The sequence below is a fragment of the Triticum urartu genome, chromosome 2A, assembly GCF_056163025.1.
Source record: "Triticum urartu cultivar PI428250 chromosome 2A, HENAU_Tu73, whole genome shotgun sequence".
NCBI classification, from domain to species: domain Eukaryota; kingdom Viridiplantae; phylum Streptophyta; class Magnoliopsida; order Poales; family Poaceae; genus Triticum; species Triticum urartu.
The window spans coordinates 727,322,229-727,344,395 of NC_141874.1; the positions used below are offsets into that span (position 1 = coordinate 727,322,229).

The 22,167-nt window shown below is 41.4% G+C and overlaps 1 protein-coding gene across 1 annotated transcript; it reads left to right on the plus strand.

Moving 5' to 3' along the window:
* Positions 1-21,437: 21,437 nt before the first annotated feature.
* Positions 21,438-21,815, plus strand: LOC147987236 (uncharacterized). Its single transcript, XM_087542317.1, has one exon. It carries the CDS (start codon positions 21,438-21,440, stop codon positions 21,813-21,815), a length of 378 nt encoding a protein of 125 aa, XP_087398443.1.
* The last annotated feature ends 352 nt before the right edge of the window (positions 21,816-22,167 follow it).

The following is a 22,167-nucleotide window of genomic DNA, read 5'->3' on the forward strand; positions in this document are numbered from 1 at the left end:
GAAGAAGATGAAGCTGGAGGAAGAAGAAGGGTTGCCCACCGTTTGATCTGCATCCAACAGCCAAAAGCGATGGACTGACTCAAATTTGAAAAGCAGGCAACTGACATGTAGCCATTGCCAATGTTCTACCATTGTTTTTTGATCCAATGGACGCACATCAAGCATGTGGAGCATAGATGACTGACCACACATTAGTTTCGGTCGATTTTCTCAACAAGCCAGAGCCAACCCTTTGCACAACGTGAGCGCTGTGTCTCGCATTAAGCAAGACAGATGGTTCTCTCGCTGAAGCGTATGGAGAAATCGAGTAGGCCTATTAGCACATAAAAGGAATAGAGAAAATAGGAAGAAAAATGGGGCCGTGTGCGGGCATTCGATCCTTGGTCTCTTCGATAGCGCAACGAGCTACCATGTTCGTGGATATAGAGGAGGCGTGGACTGCATGAGGTAAAAGACCCAAGTTTTTTTTATTTCTCCGCTTATTTTTCTTTTTTTTCATTCTTTCTCCAATCATGGTTACTTAGGAGTGCGGACTACTTGACACATAGTGAAAATTTTCTTCTTCTTTTTTTCATTATATTTTGTTTTTTTTCTATATTATTTTCATTTTTTCTTCCCTTTTTTCTTTCATTTTCGGTTTTCTTTGTTCTCTTGGTTATTATTTTACATTTTTTGTACATGTCAACAATAATACTTATCTAACATTTTTCCAATTCAAATTAATCATTTTTGTAATACAAGGTCAATATTTTTTCTATGCACATTTTTAACATTTTTTAAATGCTTGATTAACATTTTTAAGTACAATATTAACATTTATTGATGCATGGTCAGCATTTTTCCATACATTTTCAACATTATCTTAAATGCTTGATTAACAGCTTTCAAATAACAATATTAACATTTTTATGAATACGTGGTCAACATTTTTCCATACACATTTAACATTTTCGAAACGCTTGATTAACATTTTCAAACACTTTTTCAACATATTTTTAAATGCTTTCATCTACATGGTCAACGTTTTTTCTATACACATTTTGCACTTTCCGAATACTTGATTAACATTTTGCAAATACTTGTTCAACATTTTTCAAATGCCTGGTTAACACTTTTATATACATGGTCAAATTATTTCATCATTGTTTTAATATGTGGTCCACATTTTTTCTATACACATTTAACATTTCCCAAATGCTTGATTATCATTTTTAAATACTTGTTCAACATGTTTTTTAAAAATGCTTGATTAACATTTTTATATAGATGATCAAAAAATTCATCATTTTTTTAATACATGATCAACATTTTTTCTATTTACATTCAATATTTTTCCGAATGCTTGATTAACATTTTTCAAATACTTGCTCAACATTTTTCAAATACTTGTTCGACATTTTTTCAAATGTTTTTGTACAGTGGTTTTTAATATATATTTATAATATTTTAAAGTATAAATAAAAGTATAAAAAGAAAGCAAAAAGAAAACAGAAACACCCCAGGAAAAAAGAGCATATGGCCTGTCGTGCGCGTGGGCTGACCCAGCTCGGTCGCCTCTTCGGCGAGTCCACCTTTGCACACAATGGAACAGAAGTCCACGCCAATTTTTGGGTTGAGACAACTTAACCATATACACCCGAGAACAAAAGGGACTGACTAAAAAAGTGTTCAAGTCCTAGACTTGACTTTGGTGCTCGCATTTTTCTGAATTTATTTCAGGCCTTCCATAGATGTCCGTTAGCGGGAGGAGACTTTTCCATCGACTACAAAGGTGTCTGCGGTGACTTCGTCAATCTCAAGATAATGTGTCGGCTCAGTCTCTTGGAGGTGCTTATAAGGGTAGGGTGTGTGTGCATGCATGCGTTCACAGAGGCAAGTGTATACATTAATGTATGAGCGTTTGCGTTTGCATTGTATTAAAAAAGTGTTCGACAAGTGGTTAACTATCGTGTCAGTCACTTTTTTAGCCATGTTCTAATTTGGGCAGTAACTTTTTTAGCCGTCTTCTAACAGATAATGCATAATTATAATATATCTAGTAATGCACTAGATTTATTATCGCCTGAAATTCTAATTGTGCCAGTCACCTTTTCAGCCATATTCAACTAGTGGTTTACTCATTGACTAAGAAAAGGTGATCAAAAATAAAAAAAATCAATCGATTTTGAGTTGAAGGCCAAAATAGAAGAAGAAACAAGCCGAGATAAAAAAGTCCACGATAGTCTGGTCTAAAATTGCTACGTTAAACTGCAGTGCAGCCCACGCCCAGAGGAAAATTGTCCACATTGGCGACTGACATTATATTGATACACACCACATGTTTGCATAATAATAAAATCTAATACTTGTACTGGTGTCACCTTAAAGAATAAGTGAGCACAAATAAAGATAAAGAAAACCAAACAAATTAAGTTTCCAAGGAAGAGTGAATTATTAGAATTGGTATTACTCTTAAAGAACAAAGAAAGTGAAAAGGTAAAACAAATAGTGACAAAATTTGCACAAAAATGATGTTATTTCATAATGTGGAAGAATAAGCATATGGTAGAGCATATAAAGAAGAAAGAAAATAAAAAATCTAAAACAAAATGGAAATAATGAAGTTTTCTAAGGTCAAATGAATTAGTGGCATTTGTATTACCCTTTAACAAGAAAGAAAAGGAAAAAACAAGAAAACATAATGGCAAAATTTGCATACAATATACATAGAAATTGCAATTATTTTATAATATGCAAGAACAAGCATATAATAATGAAATGTTCACAAAAGGTAGTAGAATTGCTATTACCTTTAAGGAAAAAAATAAAATCACTAAAACTAAAATAAAATCAAAATGATGAAATTTTCTAAGGAAGAAAGAATTAGTGCCATTGGTATTATCCTTTAAGAACAAACAAAATAAAAAACTAAAACAAATACTAAAAAAATTCTCACACAATTTACACAATAATTGCATTTTTAATTAATATGCAAGAATAACATATAATAGTGATTTTGTTTCTAAAGAACATTTTCCAAGAAGGAATGAATTAGTAAAATCTGTATAAACCTTAAAGGGGAAAGAAAAAAAATAAAATAATGAAGTTTTCTAATATAGAATGAATTAGTGGCATTGACATTACCCTTTAAGAAAAAAAGAAATTAAATAAAAAATAAAAAAATTGCATGTAATATACACAAAAAATTGCACTTTTTTATAATATGGCAGATAAGCATATAAGAGTGGAATTTTCACAAAAGCGGGTTTCTAAGAATGAATGGATTAGTGTATTTGGTATTACCCTTAAAGAAAGAACAAAATAAAAAGCGAAATCAAAATCAAAATAATGAAGTTTTCTTAGCTAGAACAATTAGTGGCATTCATATTACATCAGACAACAACACAATCTGCATCTAGACGTCCGTCTTTTACATTTGGTGTTTCAACCAAAAAAATGGCAAACTATTAAACAAGCACCTAAAACATTTTTCACCTTTAGCTAAACTATCCAATCAAGATCCAAAGGCCCATCTGCCTTCTTCTTCCCCTATACTAAGACTTAAATAAAAACCAAAGCAATATAGAATGAACCTTTTTGAGAAAGAATAAATTAGTGGAATGGTATTACCCTTACATAAGAAAGGAAATGAAAAAAATTAACAAAACATGATTTAAACATGCACACAATTTGCATAGAAATTGCACGTTCTTAAAATAAGCAATGATACATTTCACACTTTAGTATAGTTTACACATATATTATATAGTGCTTGTGTGTGCACTTATGCACACCCAACATCCACATATCACATAAAAGAAAAGAAAAATGACTCCAAAAATAAAACCAAATAGAAGCAAACACACATGAGAAAAAAAGATAAATGATGACCAAACCTAAAAACAAATTAGGCGGTTGTCCAGTAGCAATAGAATGAAAAAATAAGAGTCATTTTACAGTGCATCCGGACGATATGGACCGTCCGTCGGAGCGAAATCGACGGTCCAGATACGATGCAATACACTGATGTCACGTGTATTATATCAGACCCCGAGGGGCATTTTCGGGAGAAAAAATATTTCGAACTGATCTGTTTTTCCCTCCCAAATATTTCGAGGGTATTCTCGGTATGAATTTGAGGGCTATTTTCGGTTCGATATTTATCCCGTTCGCTAGGGTTTATGTCTCGCCGCCGCTACGGTTTTGATCCTCGCCGGCAGGATCTAGCCGCTCGTTGCGGCCCCTCCCTCCCTCGTCGCCGGCAGGATCTAGCCGCTCGTCGCGGCCCCTCACTCCCTCGTCGTCGGCAGGATCTAGCCGCGCGTCGCGGCCCTTCCCTTCCTCCACCCCAATTCCCTCGCGATCTCGCACCGCATTTTCAACGAACATGAGAGGAGGCCCACTGCCCTCCCCGCAGCGGCCGCCGGCGAAGAGTCGGCGCCATCCCACCTCCCAGTGCTCCATGCGGGTGCCTATAGCCACAAGGTTATAGCCAACCTCTTTCCCACATCCCAATTGGTTGTTTGCGTCCTCTACATATCATTTCTCAGCCATGGCTGCAGCTTCTATCTGGCCATGCATCTCGTCCGATGGCAAGGTGGTTGGGTATGGATCATGTTCTGCGGGACTAGATGAAGCCGGCCGGCGGCCTCGACGGCCAGCCCCATTCCTCCACCCCCGACTGCTTGATCTATGAATGTTCAATCGTTGCATTCAACATGTATTCTTTCAATTTGGCTGATAGGTGAGATTTGGAGATCAATGGAGATGATAAGCTATTAATTTTGGAATGTACTATAAACAATTCATAGCTTATGTTGCTCAATATTTATGATGCTCGCTTCTTCTTGTGCAATTGCTGGACTGGGATCAACAGACTTGGCATGTGCTTTATATGAAAAATTAGATTCACATGGGATATCCACATTTTCAAGATTGTTGTTAAGTCTTATTATGATGTTTTAGCCTTGTTAAAGGGAGAGTAATGGTCCTCGCAAAAAGCAGAGAGAAAGGAATGAGCATTCGATTCTTCCATATGTTGCATTTCATTCTTCCGTGTTTAGTTATGTCCAACATTTGTTACATGCACACACTTGACAAGGTTAGTACAAGTAGTAATTTTTCCTCTGTTTTGCAGGGCTATGACAAAACATGCTATGTGATTCCCTGAGGCAGGATGGATGTACCATGTCCACACCACTGTGCTCCTGAAGGTGATCGCTTCAATTCAGCGTTGCAGCACCTGCAGAGGCCCCCTATGATACGTGCTTTTACTCTTGTTATCCTATGGTCTATTTTTTGGCTTTGCGGCCTGCCTACGAGACATAGCTGGGATTGCGTGTTGAATCAGGCAGTATTTTTGACTTCTGTTGTGAGGCTATGCTCATACTTTAATAAATTTTTCTCTCGTATGAAAATAGACATATCATAATCCATTATTCTTCTAGGGTTGCCCCAGGCACCATTATTGTCACATGGTAGTAAAAGGCAAATATAGATTTCTATGAGATCCCATAGAGACCAAATTTAATTCAAGCAAAATATAGTAACCAATATTATTGAAGTTTTACAACTTGACTCATGTGCAATGGACTAATAACACGGGTAGGAAACCTTCTTCGGGACTAAAACCCAACCACACCTTACTCTATCGCTTTATGGCCAAGTGTACACTCCATATGTAAGAATGAACCACAATGCTGGACTAACTGCTTGCATCCTCGTCGTCTTCAACCGCAGCTGCATCCGATTGCCTAGCATGGTACTGCCTGAACCAAGTCCCGTATTTCATTTTGTTGTAGGGTGAATCGACAAGCACAACAGGTAGCTCTCTTCTGAATTTGTCGATATAGGCCTGCATGCGAGGATATGTTAGTATCGTTCCATATGTTTCAGAAAATGACAAAATTTGAGGTGTTACTTTACGTACTTCGTCTTGCAACCTTAGTTTTACTCCCATAAATAATTCGATGTTCTTCAGCATGTACAGTGCACTACAAGAACCGCAAGGTTTTGACGTATGCATGTTAACATAATTATGAAACAATCTTCATCAAGGTTCTTCATGGGGGGCTCCATGTCATCATTTTTTATTCCTTGCTTACAATCGTGCTTAGCATCGACCTCCGTGACATCCTTTTGTTTCCCCTGGTCAGAAGCCTGCTCAGCATTCTCAACAGAGGCCTCCATTGGGTGTGAAGGTGCTCAGAGGTCAGATAGATATATGTCGTCCACTCCTGAAAATATTCCATCGTGTTTTTTTCTTTAAAAAATACATGTTAGTCTGGGGTGTTTTGATAGTAAACTAAATTAGAAAAAAACTTGTACACGTAAATTTCCAATTATATATACTAATCTCATAATTCTAGGCTTACCTTCAATTCTTTGATGAGGTCCTCCGTGAGCTTGCCATTTGTACGGGTACGCCTAAGGCACTCATCCATTTTCTTTTCAAGGGTGCACATCCTATGGTTTTGTTCTGTACCGGACTCCCGCACGAGGGAGGCAACTTCTTGCAAATCAGTCAATACACGTCCGACGAGTATCTTAATCTGAGACTTCGAAACAGTTAGAATCATATAACTTCATATTAGTTGGAATGTTACAATATATATTTGTGCCTTATGTAACTCATTTACCTGAGCGCCAGTCTTCGGTTTGGCCAACGTACCATCTCGTGCTGGAATGAAAGGCCTCATCAGGTCCTCAACATACTGCAGTTTAGTGTCGTTAGTATGATTTAGAAAATATATATGTTACATAATCCAGGCAATGTGCTGACATTTTACCTCTCCAACTCCCAGATAATTATTCTGGATTATATTGTCCACCTTTTTTGCCTTCTCCTTGCTCCAGTTCTAGATCAGCGGCCTTAATCTTGATTCATACGAGATGCTAGAGTCCAATTGGTGCACTCTGAACTTCTCGTAGTACCATGTCTGCATGACAACAAAAGCAGTTTACAAACATTCCCGTACATTATGTAATGTATGTTAGGTAACTGATAATTGTACTACTACGAATTACCTGCAGCAGTGGTAGATTCCTCTCCAGAATTGCCTCACCATTTACAAAATTCTTCATGCTATCCATAAGATAGTCAAGCGTTAGCTGTCCAAGATTTGTGCCCTTTATCGTCTCAACGTTTCTAACAATCTCAATATATTTGTTATCCACATACTCCTCTTTTGTTCGGCATACATATTTGCCTATGGTGTACAACACAAATGGCCTGACAAAATTTGGTGTGCTGTCGACTTTCATCTTGGCTAGCAATCCTTTGAAAGTTATTTTGATGTCATTACGGTCTTTCAGTTTCTTCCACAACTCCATATTATCATCAAGATTTGAAGGGACGTGCTTCTTCCCATGGCAGGGCATGCCTGTTATATGCGCTACATCTTCTAATGTGATCCTACATGGTCTCCCATTAATGATAAAGGCATCCTGCTCTGCATCATATGAATTAGCGATGGCCAGGCAGAGTACACGTCTAATTTTGATGCTAGGTGTCCTGAGAAGTCCACCCAGTACTATCAACTGGATGTACATCCTTTGCTGCGTGTTTAATCCGTTTATGAACTCCTCATGTGACGGCAAAGAAGCATCCTGGGTTCAATGGATGTGCAAGTGTGATTAGATTCAGCATGGTATACAATTTAAACACTCATACAGACGAATACAGCTTATATATACCAACATAAAAAATGTGCTCTACGCTACTGCATGAGGTACAAGCATGCTGAGTTCCATGTATGTGCAAATACTATCATGTGATTCAGCTTGGTTATGTTTGAACGGTCATCTAAGGTAATCTCCATTGCAAGGCACTTATCTGAAATAAAATAAACATTGGAAAATAAAAAACTATCCAACCGTGGTCTCCTCAACTCTAGGCGCTAATCATGGCCAGTAGTCTCTACTCCTAATGGACGAGTTGGTTGAATAGTCCCACCATTTTCGTCTGGTTTATTTTCGTCTGGCTTTTTTTCGTCTGGTTTTTTTCGTCCCATCACCCACCATCCCCCTCCCACTGGTTTTCCTCTTTTCTCGTCTGGCCGGCAATACCCAACGTATTTATGGTAATCAATCACAATTAATCCACATATGGTAAGGCTATAAACTCAGAAATCTCAAATATGATAATTATTGTAATAAATCAATCCAGGTATGGTAAGGCCATAACTCAGGAAATTTTGAATATGGTAATTATATGGTAATAAATTTAAATTACCCCAAAGGCTATCAATCCAGGTATGGTAAGGCCATAACTCAGAAAATTTTGAATATGGTAATTATATGGTAATAAATTTAAATTACCCCAAAGGCTATCTCTACTCCTAAAGAAGGAGATTGTGGTAGGTAATTGTATCGTTCGTTTGTCTCGTCCAACCCCCTTTTCCCGTTCTGTCCGGTTTACGAAAGGCAAGTTTTGATATGATTTGATTGCATGACACCTTTGCCTTTTCCCTGTCCTACAAAATCAGACCGCGATATGATTTGATTGTGTGACTTGATGCACCGTAAAAGGAGCGCGGCCTCCCACCAGAACTCACCGATCTTCTCTCCACGCACCGCCCGGCTCCCTTGCATCGCTGCCGCCCCAAGCTCTCCACTGGCGCTACGACGGCCGCGACATCCCATAAGTCGCCGCCTTCCCTCCAGTTCTGGGCTGCCATCGACTCCCCTGCTTCATTCAAGGTCAGGTGGAGGTCGTGGCACCATCCATCTGCCTGCGTAAATGCCTCCTCGCCCTGGTGATGCGGCTATTGGCGTCAGAGGGTCGTCACCCAGTAGTACTGCATCCTCTCGCGTCTCCACCCGACTGATCCGACACTGGAGATTGGCATCTTCCTGCCAACGGACCGCATCCTGCCCTGCGCTTCGTCCATCCGCCGTTCGCCTCCTCTCCTCTCGCGTCTGACAAGCACATGGGCGAAGCCCATCGAAACCCTGCCAGGCCCGTCAACTCAACTCACACGCATGCTCTGTTTCTCTCGTTCCAAACCTCGAATAGGAGAGCTAGGGTTAGCGCCGTCGCCAATCCCAGCCCCTCCTACTTGGCCGCCACTCGGAGTCCTCTGCCGGACCTCGCTGCCCTGGTCCGTCGCCGCCATCTGTACCCCTCGACGCACCTGGTCAGCAGCCACCGACCACACCCCCTCGCACCAGCGTTCATCCCATTGCTTATATGTCCAAGCATTCATGTCTTCTGGAACATGTGTTTAATTTGTGAATTGTGCACAGGGGCGGAAGTGTAGAACCGATCACATCGATCTGGACAACGGCGGTACTTGAAAGTGTGGCACCGGTTTTCCCTCTTTGTTCAGAGAAAAAATCGCAAGAGGTAATTGGCAGGCCTTCTTACTGCTGCAATTATCAATTAGCAGAAGCTGCATGTTTGCTTCTCTGGCTAAATTGGTGATGGGCGAAAACAATTCTCACATGGGTGTATATCAATCGCATGAATACATGATAACTTGCAGGCTAGCTCATTATGATTAATTCATGCCAGTATGTTCAAAGAGAAATCTGTACGAGCTGCCACTGTAATCAGGTCTAATAAATAGATCAGGTCTAATTTGAGATGCAATCGAGCAGCTGAAGCGAGTTGACGAGGTCTTGGCTATTGCTGCTGACCTATTTGTTTGAGCCGCCACTGTACCGGTCGTTGGTGCCGATGGAGCGGTGAGACGGCGGAAAATCATGGTGAGATATAGAGACTCGATGTACTATCAGTGCATTATTGTCTTGTGGCTGTGGCCAAATGTAAACGGACATCTTCCAGCAATTTGCCATATTATTTTTTGAGTAGTGTATTGTAACATTGCATTTTCGTAATAGGAACCAAGGCACACACAAAAGGGCCTGATGGCACATAGTCGATGTTTTGTACATATAACAACCTATAAATCTTAATTTAGTTGCTATTGGAAGGCTCTGATGCTTACTTGCTTAGGAACCTTGTATGTTGTGAAATTAGCAACGGCATGTATGTGTTTCTCTTCCTGGCTCCACATCAGACTGTTGCTCTAATATTTGTTTTAGGTTATTTAGTTTCTATTGCAAGGCTCTGATGCTTAGGAAACTTATATGTTGTGAAATTAGCAATAGCATATATGTGTTTCTCTCCCTGGCTCCACATCAAACTGTTGCTCTAATATTTGTTCTAGGTTAAGAAAGGCAAAAAGATGCTTATTATCCATGGTACAAAGACTAGCGTAGTTAACTCCGTGGTGGCGGATCTTTTTCACCCGAAGTGTTATCATGTCGTGAAGTATATCAGGCCATTTGAGAGCATGTGTATCTATCTACAAAGAATACAGCACATTTTTCTATCTACAAAAGAATGCACTACCTTGATCTTTTCGTGTTTTTGGAAATGTCTATCGCATAATTGTATGTTACATCTTCTTCTCTTTAATTTACCAGCTGTGAATTTTCTATGACATGGCTAACCAGATTTTTACTTTAGGGAAAACAAGCTGGTGTAGGAATCATCTTGTTTGGTGTTTGGTTGCGGCTGGAAGCTTCTCACGTGTGTTACCATCAGACATAATTATTCCTACTTTTCTCATTCCTGATGTGTAGGTTGGCATGTTGTATTGTAGCAGACTTGGATAGTATCACATCATTATTATTTTCATTGTTTATTTTTTATAAGTACCTTAAAGTTATTTGTAGATTATCATCGGACCTTCAACGGTTTTTTTGAACACAATACAAATGCAAGCGCTCATATATAGTCGCATGCACTCACTCCTATGAACACGCACACACAGCCTATTCCTATGAGCACCTCCGAGAGACTGAGCCGACATGTGATCTTGAAATTTTACGAAGTCATAATAGGCGCCTCGTAGTCGACGGGAATGTCTCCTCCCACTAAACCAGAAATCCTGAAATAAATTCAGGATAAATGCGAGCACCTGGATTTGAACTCATGTGGGATGGGGATACCACTATCCCTCTAATCATGCAACCATAGGTTGGTTCACGATCTTCAACAGTTGAGAGATCAACCTGCATGGAAGTTTTCATAACAAAGGAGTTGTCATTATTTGCAAATGCTTTATTTTCATTATATGTAAATGCTTTATTTGTGGATATGAACTATAGTTTTGAGGTGAATAAACATTGTCGGATGACAATGTTGCTTGATGTGGTTGAGGATATGGTATATCATCGACACCATTCATTTTGAACCATTAGAATATTTGTGCTCCCGTGGCAACACACGAGCAATTACCTCCTGTTGTCGGACGCGTAAAGAATGGGTTACATGCAACAATGCCCCTCTGCAGTACTTTCCAATTTATTTTATGCTAAATAATGTCAAATAAATGCAGTTAATTGTAAAATGCTTGGGTGTTGATGGATCCTTTATGTATCTCTATCCCAGTGGGTCCACAGGTGATACTTGCCATGTTCTTTATCCTAATTGGATGCAAGTAGCATGTGTCTTCTTTTCAATTTCTTCCCTGCCTTGATGTTGATTATCACTTTCTATATGTAGTACAACAACTTCTGTCGAGAAGATTTTTTTTGTTGCGTTGGCATGTGTGCGGTGCGGGTGGCGGCCGAACGGGGAGCGAGGTGAGATATAGAGACTCGATGTACTTTCAGTGCATTATTGTCTTGTGGCTGTGGCCAAATTTAAATGGACATCTTCCAGCAATTTGCCATATTATTTTATCCGAAATAATGTCAAATAAATGCAGTGGGGCAGCGGGCGGCGTGTTGTGCGGGGCGGAGGCAGAAGGAGCGGGGCGGCGGTGTGCGGTGTGGGCGAGGGTGGACGGCGACGTGCAGTGCGGGCGGAGGCGGACGGAGTGGGGCGGCGGCGTGTCGTGCGGGCCGGAGGCGGACGGAGCAGGGCGGCGGCGTGCGGTGTGGGCGAGAGTGGACGACGGCGTGCGGTGCGGGCAGGGCCGGGCGAAGGCCGGATCGGAGGCGGAGGCGGACGGGGTCGGGGCGGGGCGGAGACGGACGCGATGGGCGGCATGACGGTAGGCGGCGGCCCAGGCGGGGTGGAATCGGCGGTGGGTGGCTGGATATATGGCGGGCCAGCGTCGGGGAGCTGCGGCAGGGTGGCGGCCGTGACGGGAGCTGTGGTGGGGTGGCGGCGAGCGGGAGGAAGAAGTGGGGAGGGGGGAAAGGAAATGAAGAGCGGTTGGGCGTTGGTGCGCGGCCGCGGTTTTTACATCTCCTGCCTCCGGAGATGTAAATTTGCACCTCGAGGTGTTGAATTTTGCATCACCTGGAGGCGGAGAGGTAATTCTTTTTTGCATATGGACCATATGTTGGAGAGCTGTTTTTTGCCTCAAAAGATCCAAAAGTTGGTTATTTTTACATATGGACCGTTTATTGGAGATGCTCTAACCTCATCCGCCGGTGCTACCATTGCTTCTCCTTGTGAAACCAGTGGTCTGGCGGCTATTGCCATGAGGCCTTGGAGCCGGACTTGTGCTCCTCCTCTTGGAGGTCATGGCCGGTGTCCTGAAGCCGATAGTAGGACATGTCTGGCATGCGCTAGGGCAGTGGCATCACAGAGGACAAGACCAATATTGTTTGAGATCGGTCTTGATGGTGTGGTATGATGTAGTCGACCACAACTGTGGGGATGGGCGTGCTGAACGCGCAAATGGAAACGGCGAGTCCATGCCGAGCCCTCCTTTGGCGAGCGAACGACGACGGCGGGTGTAGGTGAATTCTAGAAAGGAGGTCTTTTTTTCAGAACTGCAGTGCCACTTTCCCTCTCCCTTACATTGGATTGGGTTGCATCATGCTTTTGGGTTGATCCTTCTGTGTGTTTCCATAGGCTCCACCTCCTGTTATCGGGAGCGCAAGGAATGGGTTACATGCATCAATGCCCCTTTGCAGTATTTCCTTTTACATCGGACTATTTCTTTACTACTCTTTACTAACTGCTAGGATGGGTTCATGTAATCTTTACTACTCTTAGCAATATTACCAATGGGAGTTTGTGGTCAGCAATGGTGGTGGGGACACCCGTTCTCATTTGAAAGGTGGATATTTTAATCATACAGAAGCAAGGAGCGTATCAGAGTTATTTGTCGCTATTATGTTACAATGTTCAAAAGTATCTTTGCAGAAAAATATTCCTTGGGATTTAGTTCCATTTGCAAAGAAATGCTTTTATTTCTTGTATAGGGTTGCAGAGATATATCGTTTAAAATAATAGTTTGGGTGCCATCAAATCAATTGTAAACACTTCTTTTTAGAGAAAAGACCATTGCCCAACTTTACAAATAAAGCCATAGAAGGTTCACAACATTGTCACACCCATACAATCTAATGCCACGGCAGCACAACAACAAGCACAACCCAACAGACCAAGTTCAACTTTAGGCACACAGGCCACAACCAGGTACCAAAACTAGAAGCTAGCTAAAGACAACCTGACGATTGCTAAGCAGTAGGTTGCACCCTTGGAGATAGAGAGATCGCCATAGCCCTGGCGCGTGAGATAAGCATATCTGTGGCATCCACATCGCAGGTCTTAATCAAAGGCTTTAAGAGATTTAAAAATAATATCAACTGATTTCGAAGGGAACACATGTTCAATGGTAAACTTATTTTGGGTCATCCAGAGAGCCCAAATGACTGCACCAAAGTCAGGCCAGAAAACACGCCACAACTGCCCAAACAAAGAACTGACAAGAAGTAATAATTGAGCGAAACTAGACGGAGACTGCCGAGTACAGCTCCACGACAGGACCGCAAAATCATAAGAAGATAAAATATGATTAGAATCTTCTGGCTGAGAACAAAGAGAGTACGTTGCCGCAGCCCGAGCATTACGCTTCCGAATTTGATCCCAACACGCAACAACATGGAGCTTTCCACAAATAGCTTGCCAAAGGAAGATCTAGATTTCAAGCAGAACACAAGCCCTCCAAACACCCTTGAACTTCAGAGTAATAGAACCCGAAATGAGCTTGCGGTAAAGCGACTTCACCAATAAAACACCCCGAGGAGGAATGAGGGTAGACCACCGAATCTGAAGTCTCCGAGAGCGAGGGGAAGGTGGAAGCAAGCTGATGCCACTGTTCCAAATCTGCATGAGAAAGGGAGCGACGGAAGGCCAAATGGCAACCAAAGTAGGCAAGATGATAAATAGTTATCTCAGAATTGCCACAGAAGGAAAAAAGAAGAGGGAAGGAAGAACATAAAGGGGTGGCCCCATGCCGGCCCCATGCCACCAAACAAGCAAAAACCAAGTAGATTCCCCATCATTAACAATAAATTTACGGTATGTTGTAGAGTTAAAATGATTATTATTTATTTGTTTACTAAGTAGCAACGTACCTATTGTGATAGTAGCGGCTGGGTGTGGATATGGTGTTGTAAAAAAGTTCGACAATACCAGTTGATGTGTATAAGAATTGCAAGTACACGACAGGTGTTGAACCACTAAAATATTTATGTATGCAACCAGCAAAAAATGTATCCATTTCCTGTGGCAACGCACGGGCATTCTACTAGTATGGAATTAAAACATGGGCCATCGATGCCTTCCATGACTCGTGCGGAAGGAAAAAAAAGAAGGCAAGCGCCCGCTGCACTAATTGGCATCGACAAGACCAGACGCTAAGATTTAGCCTGGAATTAATCAATGAACTGCCAATCTGGTAGGAAACAAATCCTAGCACCCTCCCCTAACGCCCCCCAACTTAATTTGTTTAAAAACGTGCGGAGTTACATGAATATGCAAACAACGAGTGGGGTCGCAGCAAGAGATCATCCGAGGAAGATCGTGGCATGAAAAATAGCAGCGGCTGAGATCGTGGGGAGGTACCAGAGGATCCATGTTTGCCTCCGTCGTTCGGTCTTGCTGGATTCCTGGGTTGCTCCGTCCTTCTGTCTTGCTGGTTTGGGCGGCGCAGAAGGACGAACTATGATCTACGAGGTTTCAAAGGATCCCTATTTATAGCTGAAATTTTTCTGAAACTTCTAACTAGCGATGTTAAAAGAATTCTGAAACTTCTACCTAGCGATGTTTAAAAAATTCTGAAACTTCTAACTAGCGATGTAATTGTTCTGAATCTTGTCCAGACTCCGACGACACTTAAATATAAATTTAAGAATTCAGTTAACCTTCCTAAGCTTCAAAAGTTCTGGTTGAAAAAAGCAAATATATGTTTCAGCGTCTCACATGCAGACCAAATTTATTTCAAGAATAGTATTTGGAACCAGTACTGTGAAATATTACAACTTCATTAATCCGCACTGGACTATGAACATGGCTAGGAAACCTTCTTCAAGAATAGTATTTGGCTCTCTTGTGAAGTTATTTTATTGCCCATCCGATCTTGCATGTTCAAAAGCATACCTTTTTTCCTCGTATCTGTGAGACCATTTTGTTAATAACGCTGAATCATTTCTGTTGCTGCTCAAGATGGCACGACACCATGGTTTTCACTTCGGTGAGATTTTGATGAAATAACTGAACTTCATTCATTTAAGCACTCACTGCAATATTTGCCTTCCAGCCAAAATATTTCAGCACTAACTGAAATTTTTCTGAAACTTCTAACTAGCAATGTTAAAAAAAGCTTCAAAAGTTCTGGTTGTAGAAAGCAAATATATGTTTCAGCGTCTCCCATGCAGACCAAATTTATTTCAAGAATAGTATTTGGAACCAGTACTGTGAAATATTACAACTTGATTAATCCGCACTGGACTATGAACATGGCTAGGAAACCTTCTTCGGGACTAAAACCAAACCACACCCTACTCTACCGTTTCATAACCAAGTGTACACTCCAGATCTAAGAATCAACCACTGCTGGACTAACTGCTTGCATCTTCATGATCTTCAATCGCAGTTGCATCCGATAGGCTAGCAATGTACGTCTTCAGTCTTTTCATGGGCTTCAATTTATTGTAGGGCAAAGTAAGAAGGGCAACAGGCAGCTCTCTTCTATAATTGTCAATGTATGCCTGCATGGGAGGATATGTTAGTATCATTTCATATTTTTACAAAATTGACAAAATTTTAGGTGTTACTCTACGTACTTGGTCATAAGCAGCGTAAGATCTTCTCCCGTAAAGAATTCGATGTTCTTCAGCATGTAGAGTGCACAAGAAGAACTAAAACAATTAATTCTGTTAGCACCATTTCACGTATTAAAAATTCAAAACATATTGAGAAGCTAATACTGTTGACTGACTTGTCATCTTGTCTTGGCACAAGAACATGCTTTATTGTCCATTGGGTCACGTTAATGTCTTGCCATGCATGGCTTTGTGGTCCATTGATTCGCAGCGATGCTCTCAGATGTGCTTCCACCCCACGTATCTGCCAAAGTCCATGGTATGAGAAGTTGCTCACGGTTCAAGGTTAGGTATGATGCTAAATGTTGTGTTATATTGAAAGACGTTTAAAATCTCACCACGTGAACCACTTGTGTTACTACGTAGCTGAAAAGTGAATCAAGAATCTGAATCTCCCTCCTTCTGGGGTTTACGACCACAAGGAACCAGTGGGTGTTCGCCATGTTCGTAGGTAGAAATACCTGGACAGCAAAGATGATTACATAAACATGCATAATGATTACAAAAATAAATGTGTTTATGTCATGGTTAGATGGTACCAGATCATGTCTGAGGTAGTTGTCTCCTTTTGTTGTTCCATGACTGCCCGCCAAAGCGGCCTCATGGCAGTTCTCTACCTTACCATCTCTTTCGAGCATAGCGACGCCGGCCACCCTCTCAATGTAAACCAATTGCCCGTCCCTTATGTCCTCAGGATGATCATGACGCATGATCTGAATCACAGCATCAACCAACTAAAACAAAATTCAAGTTAATTGTACTGTGCAAAAGAAAATTGATAAAATAATTTGGCAAATATCTTACTTCGTCACCCAACCATTTGTCATCTAAAACTCCATCTATCATGGTGAGGCATTGCAAATGCTTCTGTAGCAGAACAATGTCATCAATTACCACCAATTGTCTATCAAGATCTGAGGTGTTGACAATTTCGGCCACATGATTCTGTCGAAACTTGTCAAGGTCGGTCTCCAGCCTCGAAGCACCTGTGTCTGTATCTTTAAAAATGCCTGAACGGTTTTTCCTCTTTGTATTCTTTGTGTCCTTGGAATCGTTGGTAGACTCCGATGGAGTCCTGTTTCTCTTTCTCTTCTTATCACTATCGTACAGAACATAATCTTCATTGCAAAATAATGAAGATGCCACTCTTTTTCGGATGCTCGTACGAGTTGGTAGCATGGAATCAACCACGCTATCTTGTCGCTGCTTTGCTAAAGAATCATCATAGTTGTCCTCATCAACTGGGAAGACATGTGTCTCTTCCGGCTCCCTTATTGCCTTAGCCTTGGCAGACCGGTGTTTGCTTTTGGTACCCGCCTCTCCCCCCACCTCAATTCTGACATCTTCATCATCTTGATCTCTTCTTTCTTCAGCCTTTCGCACATTCTCATTGTGCCTCAAATTCAGAGGATCCTGTGATTCGAAATAAAGCACTTGTTAGCTACAAATCTTCATTAACTTAAAACAAAATCAGTTAGATGTGAAATGTGTATCACCATGAAAGCTTCAAGGCTTGTGGTGGTTTTTGAATGCTTTTGCGATTGCAAACTAGGAGCGGGCTGCAAATCTTCAGCTACGTTCTTCATGGGGGCATCCATGTTATCTTTTTGTATTCCCTTAGCAGAAATGCCTTTGGCAATGACCTCCGTGTCTTTTTTTGTTTTTGCTGGTGAGTAGTATTCTCTCCTGGGACCTCCATTGGGTCCGCAGGTACTCCCAGGTCAGATAGCTGTATGTCCTCTACTCCTGGGCGACCATCATCAAATATTCCATAGCAGTGGTTCTTTAAAACAAATGTGTTAGTGTGGAGAGTATTGATAGTAAAAATATTTATAGAAACTCATAATGGTATACTTACATTGAATTCTGTGATGAGGTCGTCCGTGCGTCTGCCGTTCGCAAGTGTACGCCTAAGGCACTCGTCCATTTTTTTCAAGGGTGCTCATCCTATCAAATTGTTGTGCACTGGCTTCCCGCACAATGGAGGCAACTTCTTTCAAATCAGCCAATACACGGCCCATGAGTGCCTTATCCTGCAAATTACAAGTAGTTAGAAGCATATGAATTTGATTGTACTTGCAAAGTTACAATATATATTTGTGTCTAATGTTCATCATTTACCTGACTGTCAGTCTTTGGTTTGACCGGCGTCCCAACTGATGGCGGATTGAAAGGCCGCAGCAGGTCATTGACATACTGTATGTTAGTGTCGTTAGTATCATTCAAAACATATGGTAGATAATCCAGGCACACAGTACTAACACTTTACCTCTCCAACCCCTATATAATTTTTGTTGATTATGTTGTCAACCTTCTGTGCCTTCTCGTCACTCCAGTTTTGGATCAGCGGCCTTAACCTTGATGCATACGAGATGGTAGAGTCCAATTGGTGCACCCTCCACTTCTCGTAGTACCACGTCTGCATTACAACAAAAACAGCTTAGAAAATTTTCCATAAAATTAAATGTATTGTATGTTAATAATGATTGTATTACTTGCAGCAATGGTAGGTTGCCCTCCAGATTTGCTCCACCATTTACAAATTTCCTGATGCTAGTCATAAGATGGTCAAGTGTAAGCTGTCCAAAATTGGTGCTCTTTATTGTCTCAACGTTTCTAACAATACCAAGGTATCTGTTGTCCACATACTGCTGTGTTGTCGGGCATACATATTTGCCTATGGTGTACAAGACAAATGGCCTGACAAAATTAGGTGTGTTGTTGCCTTTCATCTTGGCTAGCAATCCTTTCAAAGTTACTTTTGTGTCATTGGGGTCTTTCAATTCCTTCCATAACTCCAAAGTATCGTTGTGATTTGAACAGACGTGATTCTTCCCCATGCAGGGCAGGCCTGTTATATGCTCCACATCTTTTAGTGTGATCCTACATGGTCTCCCATTAATTATAAAGGCATCTTGCTCTGCATCATATGAATAAGCGATGGCCTGGCACAGTAGACGTCTCATTCTCATGCCAGGAGTCTTGAGAAGTTCACCCAGTCCAACCAACTTGATGTACGTCAGTTGCTGTGCGTTTAAATCTTTTATGAACTTCTTGTATTGCAGCAATGAAGCAACCTGAGTTCCCTGAATGTACAAATAGTGTGATTAGATTCTGTATGGTATTCATTTAAACACGCATAGAACCGACTAGATGTAATCTATGCCAATATCAAAATTGTGCTCTACATTGCTACATGAAATTATAGAGCTTCTAGGCCATATAATGAACACCAGACATAGAAAAACAAGCTATCTCTGTCCGCAAATTGACTGATAATAGTATAGATTTTTAGTACAAAGAGCAGACTTTGTTCTATGTACACTAGTAAAGTTTCAGGCGTCACGCTTACGAAAATAATTGGATACATGATCACAAGATCAATAGTTTATAGATAATCACCATACTAGGAATGTAACATGTGATCCTACTGTCCATCTTTCTCTTTACTTTTCTCGTCAACCTAAAATTTAATATAGTACATACATTTGATGTTCTCATTGCCAAATAAGTGAGGCGTGCAACTTACGTACAAAACTACTTTGTATTTTGTCTACTGCGTATTTGATCAGGCATTTAGGAGTACTACGATTATTTTGTTGATTCGGTTGCTGGTTTTAAACAAAGTTGAATTACTAGTCCTTCCTTTCCATATCGTTGCACGTAGAACTTTCCAGCACGAAAATAGCGCAAGTTTCATTACAGAGAGAGGCATTCACGACTAAAAACTAAGAGAGGAAGGTATCCACGATCTCCCTTAAGTTTTGCTAAAGCACATGTAGATGTGCTCTAAGTATTGCTTATCTAAGTCCTATGTCATTGATTTTATGCTAAGATTCGTGCAAGCCTTTCTAGACACACCAATCTCCCTTCGGTAAAATAGGGATAGTTTGTTATGGCTGTAACTAAACTAGGTCAAAAAGAAGTGCCCCGTAAATAATGGGATTGCATGCAAACTTGGGAAGGAGGGTGTATACACAATACAAGGATCTCGATCGTTACCGGAGGATTCTCTCGATGGCGACCGGCTCCATTGCCGTTCGCTTTCATCTTTTGATTCGCCGGCTTCTCCCACGTGCCCTTCTCTTTCGTCGGCTTCTCTGACGTGCCCTTGTCTTTCATCTCAGGATTCGCCGACGCAGGCTTTGAAGATGACAGCTCCGTCGGCTTCACCGACCTGGGAGCTACTTTGGGCGGCGTGGGGTGGTAATTCGGTGTAGTCATGGAAGGCTAGGTATGGGTGGCGTGGGGTGGGAGGCGTGGGGTGGAAGTATACGATCTATGCCGTGAAAAGCTTCGTATTTATAGGGGATTCTCTACCAACCGATCACAAGGAAATATTGGGAATTTGGGATCTCACGAAGAGGTAGTTTTAGATCATGTAATGTTTATGTATAGGGGATTCTCTAACAACCCACCACAAGGAAATATTGGGAATTTGGGATCTCACGAAGAGGTAGTTTTAGATCACGTAAAGTTTTTTTAGCTATATTTTTATTTTGAGAATTTTTTAACAAGTTTATATCAGTAATCTCAACCGTGAAGCGTTTGGGCTTCTTGTGCTTTCTTATACGGGCCTATGGGTGAGCCCATTTTAAATGTGAACATGACAAAGGAAGCGAGGACTCCAGCAGACGGGACGAGCCCCGTCCCAATTATTTAGGACGGGCATGCGCGAGGGCGCTTCGTCCTCACTGCCACGATTCTCCAAAAATGGTTCCTCTACCTCTGCGTCCTCTCGATTCCCTCTTCCTCTGCGTCGCCCACTCTCCCAACAATCTGGCTTCTGGAACGGTGAGTTCTCCTTCCTGTCAATTTTGTTAGTAGTTCTCCAGTACCAGCACATACGATGGTCTTCTTCTTGTCAATTTCTTGTTCTCCTGCTTCTTTATTTTGTGCGCACAGATTCATCTGCCTGCAACATGTAATCCGTTGCCTTATGAGAATTTTGCACACAGATTCATCTGCATGCAACATCTAGTCCGTTGTCTTGTCAATTTCTTGTTTTTCTCCTGCTTCTTTAGTTTGTACACACAATTTCATCTGCATGGGTGATGAACAATTCATAGATACATGTTTATTCTTGATTGTTGATGCAGTTGTTTAGATAAATATTTCAAGAGCGTAAATTTATATTGTTAATTCGCATATACTCCCTCTGCAAGGAAATATAACATATTTTGGTTCACTGCTTTAGTGGTTTCTTTATAGAGGGAGTACTTGTTTAGTTTAAATTGTTCATGCACTTGTTTACATAAACTTTCAATAGCGCCAGAATTCCTATACTATCTGCCGTCATATTCATCTCGGCTTATTGTTATCATGTTATTGTCATGCTTCATGTCTTATACTGGTTTCATCAATTACAGTCCTTCGGCATGGCGTTCGAGAATGATTATGATGCTAGGGCAGATGGAAATACCGAAATTTGTGTGAAGTACACGAACAAGGCTAGCTGTGCTGAGTACTGTATTGGCAAATTCAAATACTGGCTGCGGAACGACGACCAGAAGATAGTTGCACTGGATGTGGAGTACACCTGGCCTCGTTGTCCGACACAGATGGCGTCCGTGGTCCAGTTATGCGTTGGCATCTACGTCCTCGTGTACCACATAAGCGTTGCTGATGAGCATTGCGGCCTTCTTGCCACCTTCCTGCTCGACGAGGAGTACACCTTTGTTGGGGTGGACATCGAGAATGACAAGAAAAAACTCAAGCAGGTTGGTCTGGTGGTACAAAACTTTGTGGATATCTAGAATATGTGGAGAGTGCCTGATCCAGTGACGATTAAGCCAAAGTATGGCTTGGCTGATTACGCTGGTTCCACATCCACCACAGCTACAACAAGATGAAGGACGTTCTCATAGAAGATGACCACCATATATGGGCAGAAGCGCCCTTGCCCTTGAAAAACATCTATTATGCTTCCATGGACGCGTATGCCACCTACGACGTATACAGGCGGTTGGTGAACTTCCAGAAGGGGTTCGAGAGTCAGCGCCAGCATCTCGCCAAACCATCCAGGCGGTCAAAGAAGTCCGGAAGGAAGAATGAATCAACATAAAATGTTTCTTCTATTTATCTAGCTGATAGTCTGTAAACTTTATT

Excerpts from the sequence above, each read along its gene's own strand:
- LOC147987236 (XM_087542317.1), top strand. The coding sequence starts at position 21,438 with ATGGCGTTCGAGAATGATTATGATGCTAGGGCAGATGGAAATACCGAA.